At 40.6% G+C, this 12,788-nt stretch overlaps 1 protein-coding gene across 1 annotated transcript in view; it reads right to left on the bottom strand.

The window, feature by feature from the left end:
• Positions 1–308: 308 nt before the first annotated feature.
• Positions 309–12,788, bottom strand: part of SCFD1 (sec1 family domain containing 1) — a 68,501-nt gene continuing 56,021 nt past the window's right edge. Inside the window, exons 17-25 of the mRNA XM_069951365.1 lie at positions 8,941–9,020; positions 8,794–8,856; positions 6,353–6,428; positions 5,656–5,709; positions 4,008–4,060; positions 3,864–3,897; positions 3,237–3,302; positions 1,836–1,904; positions 309–656 (exon numbers count right to left, since the gene is read on the bottom strand). Of these exons, the coding sequence (XP_069807466.1) occupies positions 633–656; positions 1,836–1,904; positions 3,237–3,302; positions 3,864–3,897; positions 4,008–4,060; positions 5,656–5,709; positions 6,353–6,428; positions 8,794–8,856; positions 8,941–9,020 (519 nt within the window). The 3' untranslated portion in view covers positions 309–632. The remainder of the gene's footprint in view (positions 657–1,835; positions 1,905–3,236; positions 3,303–3,863; positions 3,898–4,007; positions 4,061–5,655; positions 5,710–6,352; positions 6,429–8,793; positions 8,857–8,940; positions 9,021–12,788) is intronic.

Raw genomic sequence — 12,788 nt, forward strand, 5'->3', positions numbered from 1 at the left:
TATATGCAGGGCCTGATCTCAAAAAGGGGTGCAGTTGAGAATACAGAAACCAGGAGACAGTGGCAGATAGGTGAGCTTATGGGTTTCAACTAGTGATAGGTCCTCTTTAAAAGTGTCATATTAGGGTTAGGACATCTTGAGGATAGACAATGAATTATATAAGGCTGGATAGCCCACTTAAGTCTCTTTCCTAGTGGCTTTGGATAGCATGGTCCCCAAATGGCCTCAGAGTACCTCACGTCACAGTATTTGCTGTGTTCCTCTCCAATCCTTTTACAGATATATATATATATATATATATGAACTCTCAACATATATAATGCCTTTAAAAAAACAATAATTGTTGTTTTATTCAGAAATAATCTCTGAGGGCAGAGATTGCATTAATGGCTAGTTACAGAGGCTGGACACCTCCAGCATATTTAAATAAATGGAGTTGGTAGAAAAAGCCGGCAAGTCATTTGTGCAGAATACAATAGATCTCTCTGGGGAGTGGTTTCCCTGTTCTTCTTTTACACCTGCACACAGAGGTGTCAGTGAAAGGGTTAAGAGAACAGTAGAAGTATAGGACAGATCTTAAGTCTCTGAAGATCAGTTCATAGATGGGATTGTTATGTGGTCATTGACGCCTCTTACTTCTGTCCAAGTTGAGACAACTGGAGGAGAGAGAGAAAAAAAGTTCATCAAATTATCAAAAGTAATCTGTCAGTGCTGTGAGTAGTCATCATGTATGGAGAACTGATGGGCTAAATATTAACAGGTTATGATGGTCCAGAGAACTGCATGAGCAATAGCGTATTCAGTCTGGGCAGTCGGAATCAGTGAGATGTTCCTAAGATTCCCACTGTTCCAGCCTTTGTTCTTTGAGGCCAGATTTGACGTGTGGGCCTTTCCCTCAAATACTGGACAGCAACATACTCTTTAGAACAAACCTATCAGCAGAAAATCCAAGGGTTTAAATAAGCACAAGGCTAGATGGAGCCAGTCATCGGGATTCCAGGCATACATTCTTTATCTCCAGAGTCATCTCAAGCACCAAGATATAAGCCTTTTTGTTATTATGCCAATGAGGCTCAAAAGTCCAGGGGGCGTTGCAAGAGTCTAGGTATGTCCAGCTCATGTGTGCTTTATTATCGTCCACTAGCCCATTTGCATCAAATAGACTCGAAATGACTCACAGCCACTAGATAATGAGGACATGGGCTGGACTCTTGTTGGGCTGGGGAACACCCCCTGGACTTTTAAACCTCATTTGCATAACAACCAAACGGCTTTTATCTTGGCGCTGGAAGGGAATATGGAGATAAAACATGCATTTCTTAAAGCCTACTGACTAGCTGTGTTTTCTTGTGTCCCCTTTAAAGTATGACAGATAAATGTAGATATCTTTACTTGTATGGCTGCAGTTCATAATAATGTCTAGTTTACCACGTTGAAATAAATGTACCCCAATGGGTTATTTGCCATGTCTGTAGGGGCTAGTTGCTGTGTTCACCACAGTATGGGACCATATCGTTATTGGTACTCTGATGTACTATTTATGGGAAAAGAAGACACTTGCTAAATACTGCACTATAGGGGGTCCATTATAGAAATTACCATTATAATGAACCAGAAACCAGCAAGTTACTAACTACACCTAACCGGTCCTTCTCTAAAACCACAGTTCATGGCATTGGTCGTCAGCCCTTGGGAGCAGTAAAATAACCAAAGAGTGCTGGTATATTATTCTGATATAAGCAATACACAGAACTTGTCAGAATCATGAAAATGTATATATCAGACATCTGAGGGGTAAAAACAGTCTATGGGGATAATAGCATATGTTATATTACCTGCTTAACAAACTGTGCAGCATTGAACAGTTCGGTGCAGCCATAGAGAATGTGCTTTCCTTGTTTGGTCTGGTAAGAAAAGACGCAAAGGTGCAAGGTTTAACATCTCCATAGGAATTATACAGAATTAATATTGACACACTAAAGGAAAGGGTATCTCGGTATGTTACAGTCAGTAGAATAAAGGACATATTGCATGTAGCTTCTGATTATGGAAGAAATGGTCCTGGGAAGTCTACTGTGGAGCTGGCCATGCTAATACATTCTATGCAGCAGTCAGCAAAGGAAAGACAGACCTTAGCAACGGCCCGGAAGATCCAAGAGCAAAGCAAAATCAGAGCCAGATGCCTGCCATGAAATGTATTTTTACGGGGAACAGTGTCTGCATGTCAATCAGCCAAAGTCATCTGCTCAAAAGGGAAGGAGAGAGCAGTCCAGGGAATAGTTACAAGGAAGGAAAGAAATCAAGACGGGGAAAGAATGGATAAACAGCCGAAAAGTTCAAGAATGGATAAGGAGGTAGAGGAGAAGAAAGGAAGATAGCAATGGAGCAGATCTATTAATACTGTCCTACTTACTAAACTAAATGAGGTGGGTGCAAGTGGCACATGGCAGACTTGGCTCATCTTGCACGATGCACGTAAGAATTTTTTTTTCGCCACTTCTTGGGTGACTTACTTTGCACCAAAACAATGGCAGATGTCATTCATAAAATCTAAGACATCTTTTTACCACTTGTCTCCGCTACATCCCCTTTTCATGAGTCTGGGGCACAAACATGTCTAACAAATATAATAAATCTGGCGGCCAGCTTTTTGGCATAATGTGAGCCATATTAAGGCACAAGTTTTTTCTTTGTAGCATTAGGTATGACACACAGACCAATAGTTCCGATCAGTCAGGGTCAGTTGTTGGATACAGCCAAGAAAGGAAAGCAGCTGGGCACTTCTCCCCCGCTGGCTGCTCTATCAGTCTCATCGCATGGACTCCATAGAAGCTTCATGAAACCGAGTGAGTGTTGAGCCAGAGTAAAGTGCATTGACACTTCTCCAAGCTATATCAAACAATCAGATGGGGTCTGCACAACCAGACCCCAACTGATGAAAACTTTGACAAGTATGTGTGGCACGTGAAAAGTTTTTTAAGGTGACAGTAACACTTTAAATTAAAAAGTACAAAAGAAGCAGAAAAAGAGGAGTCCAGATAATAGATAAAATGCAGTAAAACTGAGAGAAAACAGGAGGAAAGAACAGAAATAAAATTCAACACCATAAAAAAGGCTACATGAAATTGAAAACCATAAAAAAGGGTACACGAAACTGAAGGGTAAGCACTAGAGACCAAAGGCCACAAGGTTAAACCAACAGGAGGTCAATGAGCTAGAAAAAAGACAGAAGATACCTTTATATAATCCACTAGATTCTGATACTCAATGTAGTTTCCTCCTCCTACAACGAATACAATGGCCTGCACAAAACAAAATATAATCAGGTATATAACTATATGCTAAAGTCCAAATGGTATAATTCTTACAATTGAAGTTGAGTAGATTAACAGTCAATTTGGATCTGAAAAAAGTAGTGTCACAGGTACATGGCTAAAACCAAAGAGACACCGACTAATAACAAAAAAGTGTCTCTTGTCCAGGTGCTTAGGTGCAGTACCAGCACCATGCCTGGACAAGCGGTGGTGCTGTACAAGGTAAAATTCAGAAGCAGTCGTGGCACTCCACAGGGAACCACTAATAATTTAGGAATAAAAATAAACAGTCTAATGTTTATAAGCGGCAAATGTTCCCTAATGATTGGGAAGCGTCTGTCTCTTTTTATTGAAGGATCCTAACATTTATAGCTTTGTACTGGCACACTGCTGCAGCCTGATGAAACGTTAGCTGGTTATAGTCTGGCATCCCTTCCACATCTGAACAGACATTTATGGGGTGTGCGTGTAAATGCCGCTAGGAAATGTAATTGAAAAAAATAGCATTCAGTAACTTTCTACATACGATGGGGCGGTCATTACACTTACCTCCTGAAATGGATTTTTGTTCCTTGGTATAGAACTAGAAGAAAACAAATCGTTGGGTCAATTCTTCCAAGAACATTTATAGAACAGAAAAACAAATGGCAAAAAAATTTTAAAAAAAAGGTATCGAGTGATGGTTATAGTCACCTGTCATTTCCACGTAACATCTTGGGGTCAAAGTATCTGTAGTCGTCAGTTTCCTGAAAGACAGAGAATAAGTGCCATAAGGCTTACCATACTGAAATGGGCCATTAGCATAGAAATGAATTGATAACTAGAAGCGTAAGGGTGGGCGGCATTATACAGATCTGTAAAAACGTGTGGGTAAAAAAAAAAAAAAGTGTTTTGTTTTATTTTCGGGCTGAAAAGGACAAGGGGATTTTTTTTGTATATGTTACCTTGATATAAAACTGTGCGACAAAGTATTAGTGTGTAATATTCATTCCTTTATTAAATTTCAGACCCCCTCATATGCAATTTAGGAGCCTACAGCTCTTCTCTCATACATAGCTCAAGTGTTCCTCCCTGTACTATAAACTGCCTTGTACCTTCCTTCCTCCCTATCTACAGCCTGTGTGTGCTGCCTCCATGTATGTTCTCCTAACTCTTCACACTCTCGTCTGCAGTGCATAACCCACCTTCCTGCGGCTATCTGTAGCTTTCTAAATTGTCTTCATGAAAAATTTCCTACCATTTAGCTCCAGAGAAAGATAAGTCCATCTAAGGCTAGGTTTACATTTATCAGTTAGATCCATTTAAAAACAAAATTCCGAAACTGAACAAAAAGGCATTGGTTGTCATCTGGCTTTCTACTCTTTTTTTTAATCAATAGGCAGGCCATATGACAGAATGCTGCAAGACATGTTCTGACGTACAACGTGTCCAGCGATCCGGCAGCACTATTGGAATGCCGGATACTTTAAACTGTCCCATCCATATGAATGGGATCAGTCCAAAGATGTACTTTTCTACTGCACTGGAGGGAAACGCCGCCAGATTGCTGGATGAATGTAAACTTGGCTTTAGGACACATTCTCTTCCCCCCCCCCCCCCCCCAAAAAAAAATATTAAAAGTGAAAAAAGATTATTTTTACTTCAAAAAGGATTAGGTACAACTAAGGATTTGTTAATAATTTACATCATTCTGAATTACCCAAAAACTTTTTTTATGTGTCAAATTCCCTTAGGAGAGAAAATTATAAAGACAGTTCAGAGATTTCATGAAATGTAATCCCAGATGAAGGCTGTAAAATATTCGCTCAGTTTCACAACCTATTTTTTTTTTTAATTTCCCATATATCTGAAGTGGGTGGACAGGCCTGGAACAAAATTATGCCTTGCACTATGGAATCAGCAAACAGTTAAGCTGTGCCTGGAAATGGGCAGGGCATTTACATGGAGATGGGACTTTGTATACAAACACATGGCCCCCAGAGCCATCGATTTACGAGCTCTTGGCAACTGAACGGCCTTTAAGAAGGGGCGTCCGGCTGGGGCCGTTCTTCTTTCCAAAACACATGCACTATGTTCCTTTTTTCCTTCCTTACTATTTTTTTACTTGCAGCTTGGGGCAAATAAAATAAAAACGCCAATAACGAAAACACTGACATATAAAGAGGAAAATAAAAACAACTGGTAGGAACGGAGCAATACACAAACAAATATTTATCATGATAAAGAATAAAAAAAAACAACAATGCAAATACAGATGTAATACTTGCGTTATTACATAGGAAATGACTTCAATGTAAACTACAGACACGTGTTACCCCAGAGCACAGTAACCCTTTCTTACCGGATTGGATTTCATTTCCATTAGGCTATCAAGGACTCGAGTGACTGGCAAGTTCTATAAAGAGAAGAATTAACAAAATATGACTATCCATGTACAGCCTGGGGCATATTGTATGAGTTATCATAACATTATGACTGAGCTGTATGACAATCCCAACAATGGACTGAAACTAGTATGCGGTCAAACAGATGTCTGGCTACAATCACTGACATCTTCCAGCTGCCATTCTAAGAGCAGACACATTTACTATGGGCTCAGTGGGAGATGTGACAGAAAGTTCTGTGCCCAGTGTTAGTATCAAATGTCCAAACATATTCAAAAAGCTTCTTGTTTTGTGCGGCCAAAGCAAACAGGATGGGGGAACCGGGCAGGATGGGAATGCGGCTTGATTAACCCATAAAGGGAACATGGAAATGGCCAGCTCTACAGCGTAGAACAGTGGAATGAACCTTCTACTTCCAGCTGATTAGCATTGACCTACATGTAGCCGTCTGCCGGCCTGGACCGCTGTGCAGCCGTGTGGGGTTTGCTTCCCCACTGTAGTATGACACTTGTGCTGACTCTCTGCAGTCACTCATCGGATTTTTCTTCCATAGGCGGCTCGATTACACTCACATCAGCTATCAGTAGCAGGTGGGACACTCGCCTGCTGGCTTTACACTTGTCAAAATAAATCCTGCCCCTTAAGGCTGTTTACCTGCTGCTTTAGAACCAAGTTTTTCACCCCCTCCATGACAAACTGTGACCCCGTATTCATGACTCTGGAGAGCAGACTGGAAGTAGAAAAAAGAAGATGAGTATAAAGAGATGCACCACTGGTGCCAGCTACTACTCCCAAAACAGGCTGCAAAAGAAGGAGGTCATTGTACCTAAACAAACAGTGTGTATAGGTCTATGTGATGTCTCATACCATCAGGGGAAGGCAAGCTGGGGGACAAGAGACCCTCTGTGGTAGAAGGGAAATGTGTAATGATAAAACTGGCAGCATATGTAGCTTCCCAAGAAGGGCACATTTGTTCTAAGTGATGATGGAATATTAATGGCACAATACTACTAGGACGGCTGGGATCTTAAGTCTGAAAGCCTAAGGTCATATACAGGTGACTGGAAATATAGGTGCTATTTAGCTTTTTTTTTTTTTTTTACCACATCTGGCAATACAGAGGTTAAATTCTATAATTTTTTTTTGTCCCCTGATGAATGTATTGTTAGGAAACACGTTGGGGCAATATTTTGTGTTTTTTGGCTACCTGGAGAATTGCATTTTTCAAAGCTTTGCTTGTGTAATATGTGCTATAGACTATAGGTCTATTTTTCTTTTAATGCATATCTATTAAAGCAGCAGTTCACCCCAAAAATTTTTTGGTTACTCCGCTAGGCGCTAGCGCATATACTCACCATAGGTGATCGGTGTCCCACGGTGCGGCTTCATTCAGGTCCCGCAGCGTTGTTCAAATCGGGCGCGCGCTCACGTTGTCCACTGCTGTGACCCCTCTTCTGTCTCCTGTGATTGAACGCCGGAAATTACGCCTTATATTACATTCTCTATGGGAGAGCGGTCACAGCAGTGGATGACGTGAGCGCACGCCAAATATGACGGTGCTGTAGGACACCAATCACCTGTAGTGAGTATATGTGACAGCGCCTAGCGGGGGGCCCAATAGAAATTTTTGTGAACTGCTTCTTTAAGTTTTGTTGAGGGTCTAAAGCCCAAATACAATCATTTTCAGTTCAGTTTACCATCACCAATATACACAGCAATTACACACACACAAATATATATATAAATATATATATATATATATATATATATATATATATATATATATATATATATATAGGAAGTTTCTACTTTCTGCAAGATACAGAACAGAACCTGAACAGAACAGGGCCCAAGTAGAAATTAGATATATACACAGTACAAGTGCAGATGAGGAGTTTTCCAGGAATGCGGGATGTATACTTTTATTCAGCCGAGCTCCATACATATTGAGTCACAGAACTCTTTCACAAACACAGCAATTTAAGAATAAGGTGACTTCCCAAAGCACTGTGATAAAATCAGAAAATCCCCTCATCCCTTTCCAAAAAAATCTAAGAGAAATTTATGTTGGCACAGTCAAAAACAAGACAGTTGGTTAAAGAACAAGTGTTCAGACAGGTCAAGGCTGAAACAACAAAATGTGCATCGCCACAAAAACAATATAGTAAATCCCAGCAAACTCTACTGGCCACTAGGGGCACTTGGGTGAAAGTGTAAAGGCTCTCTCCCATATGTATGTCGTCTGGCTACATTATCCTCCAACTTGTTAATGTGAATATACCACCGGGTACATCACCTTTTGTTCCACATTACCCAATCGGCGCCGGCCCAGGGATCCCGGTGGTATGGTCCTTTTTGTTTTTTAAATGCCGCCTGGTTCCCTGACTTGCTGTTGTTTTCATCTTGTCCACTGTCTGGGCTCTATGCAATGGAGGTGGTCCCAGTGCCCCCCAGTGTGACAATATCCCCTATACTCTATGATGTGGGCCTATTGATTCTAATGGAGACGTGTCACAGAGGGTAGGGGGTATCGTCACACTGGGAAGCTCCAGGCCCATCTCCAGTGCATAGAGCCTGGCCGGTGCAAGAGAAGACCACAGTGCCAATCGTGAGAACCGGGCAGCATTTTGAAAAAAGGTAATGTAGAAAAAAAAAAAATCATGTATATGGTATATTCAATTTAAAACACCAGAGGGATACTGATGCCAGATCAGAGCTCAGATGACAACCAATGCGTTGGAGGAACCAGGCATAGTTACATAGTTACATAGTTAATACGGTTGAAAAAAGACACATGTCCATCAAGTTCAACCAAGGAGGGGATGGATACAGGGAAGGGGGAGGGATGATAAGTTAGTCTTTGACTATAACAACTGAGCCTGATACCCTGGACATATGTGAACCCAACCCAAGTAGGTAATACAAGCAATACATCTACATAGTGTCATTTTTACACACACACCTACAGGGTGTCAATGCAGCAGAATAAGTAGAACACACACACATACATAAGAATCTCGCTATAGATTTTAATGTTTTTCAACAAAAAATGTTTCAACACTTTTATGGGTTACTGATTATCATGGAATCCTTACCCTTTAGATTTAGTAGCACCGATCCCATAGTTTGCTGGTGCTGCTGCCATTTTGGCAAAGGCCCTATATAAATAGAGACGTCATTATTAGAGGAGTTTTGGACTTTCACTATTTGACAGACGATGTAAAATAGACCAATTTTCTTACTTCCACTGTTTGATGTAGTTTAGAGGTGCCAAACTACAACCGGCATCCTCCAGAGCTTTCCTATACTGATCCAGGTCAGCCTGGGAAGAGAAAAATGTAAAGAAATTACACACAGTAATATACGACATAACCATACCATCATAAACTATGCACAGTGCAGCACCTGAAGAGTCTGGGTGGAGGGATGCAAAAATCATCACGGAATCTATTATAAATTGAAGGGTAAAAAAAATAAAAATAAAGTAGCATTTATAACCCCTGTAGAGATATTACTTTGTCATCAGGGAAAGTTAAGAGAGGATTTTTACGTATTTTAACCTCGATGAAACGGCATAGTGCAGATCTCTAGTTTCCTGGACCCTATGAAGTGAGTACTGAAACGCCACAACCTGCAGGTTCACTGTATGTTAGAATAAAATACTGTGTATGATTCAATAAAAAACACAGGTTACTATAACAGTGAGTAGTATTTTATTTAACCAGTCAACATAATAAGAACTTAAAGGGGTTGTCCGGCGATAAAAAATTATTCACAGAATAACACACATTACAAAGTTATACAACTTTGTAATGTATGTTATGTCTGTGAATGGCCCCCTTCCCAGTGTCCCACCACCCCCACCCGTGTACCCGGAAGTGTGGTGCGCTATACATTACCTGTCACGTGCCGACCACGGTCTCCGATCCTCAGCAGTGACGTCTTCTTTGGGAGGCCGGCGGCCACGTCATCAGCTGCTCAGTCGCGATTGGCTCAGCACAGTTATGCTCAGCCAATCGCGGCTGAGCTTCGGATGACGCTGCAGAGGGTGGCCGGCACTCGGGAAGATCCGCCGGCCTCCCGAAGAAGACGTCACTGCTGAGGATCGGAGACCGTGGACGACACGAGATGCGGTGAGTATAATGCACCACACTTCCGGGTCTAGCGTGGGTGGGGGGAAACACGGGGAAGGGGGCCATTCACAGACATAACATACATTACAAAGTTGTATAACTTTGTAATGTGTGTTATTCTGTGAATAATTTTTTATCGCCGGACAACCCCTTTAAATGCATACTTGTCATCACATATAAAAAATAACCCCCAGCCCAGCCAATATATAGGTAATATCTGCATTAATAAATTAATTTTGCAGCTTTGGCGGCCCAATAATGCCCCATTGTGCTGCTCATGCTTCTCTACTTTACTCTAAGCTGGTGGGTGGAGCCTCTTATCAGTTAGATTACTCATCTGCAGCACAGCTGCTAGCCAATCAGCATTCATCTTCACTGTGCCAACTGACATCACTTCCTGCATTTAGTCTTTTTTTGGCTATTACTAAAGACCAAATGGCCTTAGTGATGGAGCCTTAACTTCAGTTTTTCATTAGCTGAATGTATAGCGTTATATTTCATATAGAAAATAATAATACATTTCAAAGATTTAGTACATCACCTCCCCTGCTGATTTAAAATTATTTATTGGTAACGATAAAGCCCATTGAAAGTATTATTTATTTTTTTTAAATTGATCATTGACAATGAATGATCGCCAGAACGCCAGAGTGTGGAGAGGCAGTCTCTGCAGAAGATGGATTCAATAGAAAGTCTATGAGAAAGCCTATCTAAGGCAAAGTGTTTCTCTTTTGCTCCAAAATTATCTGATTTAGGGTGCGTTCACACCCACAGGATCTGCAGCAGATCTGCAGCAGATTTGATGCAGTGTTCAGTTATTTAAATGAAATCTGCTGCAGAAAATCAGCTGCAGATCCTGTAGGTGTGAACGCACCATAAAACTCTATACAAGAAGTCAAAAGTTTTTATGATGGTAATGGTTTAACTAGATAAGACTTGTTTTGAGCCAATAGGGCTCTCTAAGTTAAAACAATGTTGTATATAAATGTGGGAATGTTTTGTGGAATTTCATCTATTAGCTTTAAACAATCTTCTATTTGTGTTTTTTTTTTCCTGATAAAAAGGAGTCCATGTGTGGAAGACAGGACGCCTTTCTTTCCTTGGAAGTGACCATATGAATTCCCTTTAAAGTATGACTTGCAAATAAAAAAAAATAGTCATTCTTGGTGCACAAAGGATGGTTGTTAGGCTAAAAAAGAAGAATTCACCGGGCTTATTAAAAATCCATCACTCAGACATTCCACTTAAGAACAGGATATGCAGAGTGAAAACAACAACAAACTAGACTGCTATCACTGGGTTAGCTAGGATTTGCTGCTTAGTTCAGCTTCTCTTAGATTTGAGTTGTGTTGTTATGTTTTTACTTACATTATCTTTGTTTAGTTACTCTTATAATTGAGGTTTTGTTCAATTGATGCCACATCTGTTTTACGCTTAATAGATCAACCATTTTTCATCATTTATTATGCAGCTAGTCAGTGTGTATATATCAATGCTTTCTATTGGGTCATGTCATGTGATCTGATGGTAACCCCCGGAAATGACATGTGTTTCTGTGTTCTCAATAGAGTCATCATCTCAGCCAGAACTTAATATATGATGATGTTGCATGGACTGTTCCACACAAGCTCTTTAAAGTGACACTGTCACCTCCTTTGTGCATTCTGACATCTCTACACAGGTGTAAAGGGTAAATTTAGCGTTTTTCATACCTTATTTCATATTATACGTCATGTTGCTTGTTCAAGTAAAAAGTGTCCTTTTATCAACTGCAGATTGTATTAAGTTGGTGTGGCCTCACGGCATTAGCGCCACTTAGCTCCGCCCACAACTGCACCATTGGCCCCGCCCCTCTCCGGCCATTGGAACAGGCTGGCCAAAAGGTCCAGACCCCACCCCCTTTACGTCGGCCAACCAATCGGCGCCAAGGGGGCAGGGCAACGGTGTTGTTGTGGGTGGGGCTAAGCGGTGCTAATGTCGTGAGGCCACGCCCACTTAATACAATCTGCAGTTGATAAAAGATGACTTTTTACTTGAACAAACACCATGACGTATGATATGAAATAAGGTATGATAAACGCTAAATTTACCCTTTACACCTGTGTAGAGATGTCAGAATGCACAAAGGGGGCGACAGTGTCACTTTAAAGAGAAAGATAAACTCAAATTAGAGTTAAAGTGTACCTGTTGTTATAAAAAAAAAACTTTTGACATGTCATAGAGACATGTCAAAAGTTTTAATTAATCTCTAACAATAGGGAGATAGAGCTGGGAGAGGAACACAGCTGCAGCATGTTAGGAGACCATTATAAGTCTGACTCTTTTTTTAAATTCCCAATCGGTACTGGTCTGGCCCAGAGTGATCAAACATGTCAAAAGTTTTTTTTATAATGACAGGTACACTTTAAGGTTCTTTTACATGGCCCGACATGGGGCAGTGTACAGCCGTGCCTTTACACAGCACAATCGAGCGGCTGGGAAAAATGAATGTTAATAGCCATATGAATGATACAGTGGCCATTAACATTCATTCTTATTGTCTGCACATCGCCTGTTTACACAGAGATGTGCAGCCGATAACAGAATTTCCTGTGGCACAAAAGATGCGACCAGCTGATGAGTGGGTGTTTTCCAGTTTGCTGAGACTTTAACACTGGCCAATTATTGGTCGAATTAGCTTTTCTAGGAACCTCTGTAGCCGTCCCGTGCAAAAAGCCCCTAATTGATGATTATACAGCTCCTGTCACACAGTTATTATGAAACTGATGACAGTTCCGCCTCCTCTAAGCAGATATAGAAATATAAAGAGAAAGCATATTATACGTGTATTCTTTTTCTATTTTGAAGTATATTTATGTGCCATTTTTGAGACCCTTAAATAGGTCAGTTTGTTACTCCTAAAAATTTCAATAAAACAAAATTTGAAAGAAATATAAAGAGATTATGTATTGTCAGAG

This window comes from Dendropsophus ebraccatus, chromosome 13, assembly GCF_027789765.1.
Source record: "Dendropsophus ebraccatus isolate aDenEbr1 chromosome 13, aDenEbr1.pat, whole genome shotgun sequence".
In the NCBI taxonomy this organism is placed as follows: domain Eukaryota; kingdom Metazoa; phylum Chordata; class Amphibia; order Anura; family Hylidae; genus Dendropsophus; species Dendropsophus ebraccatus.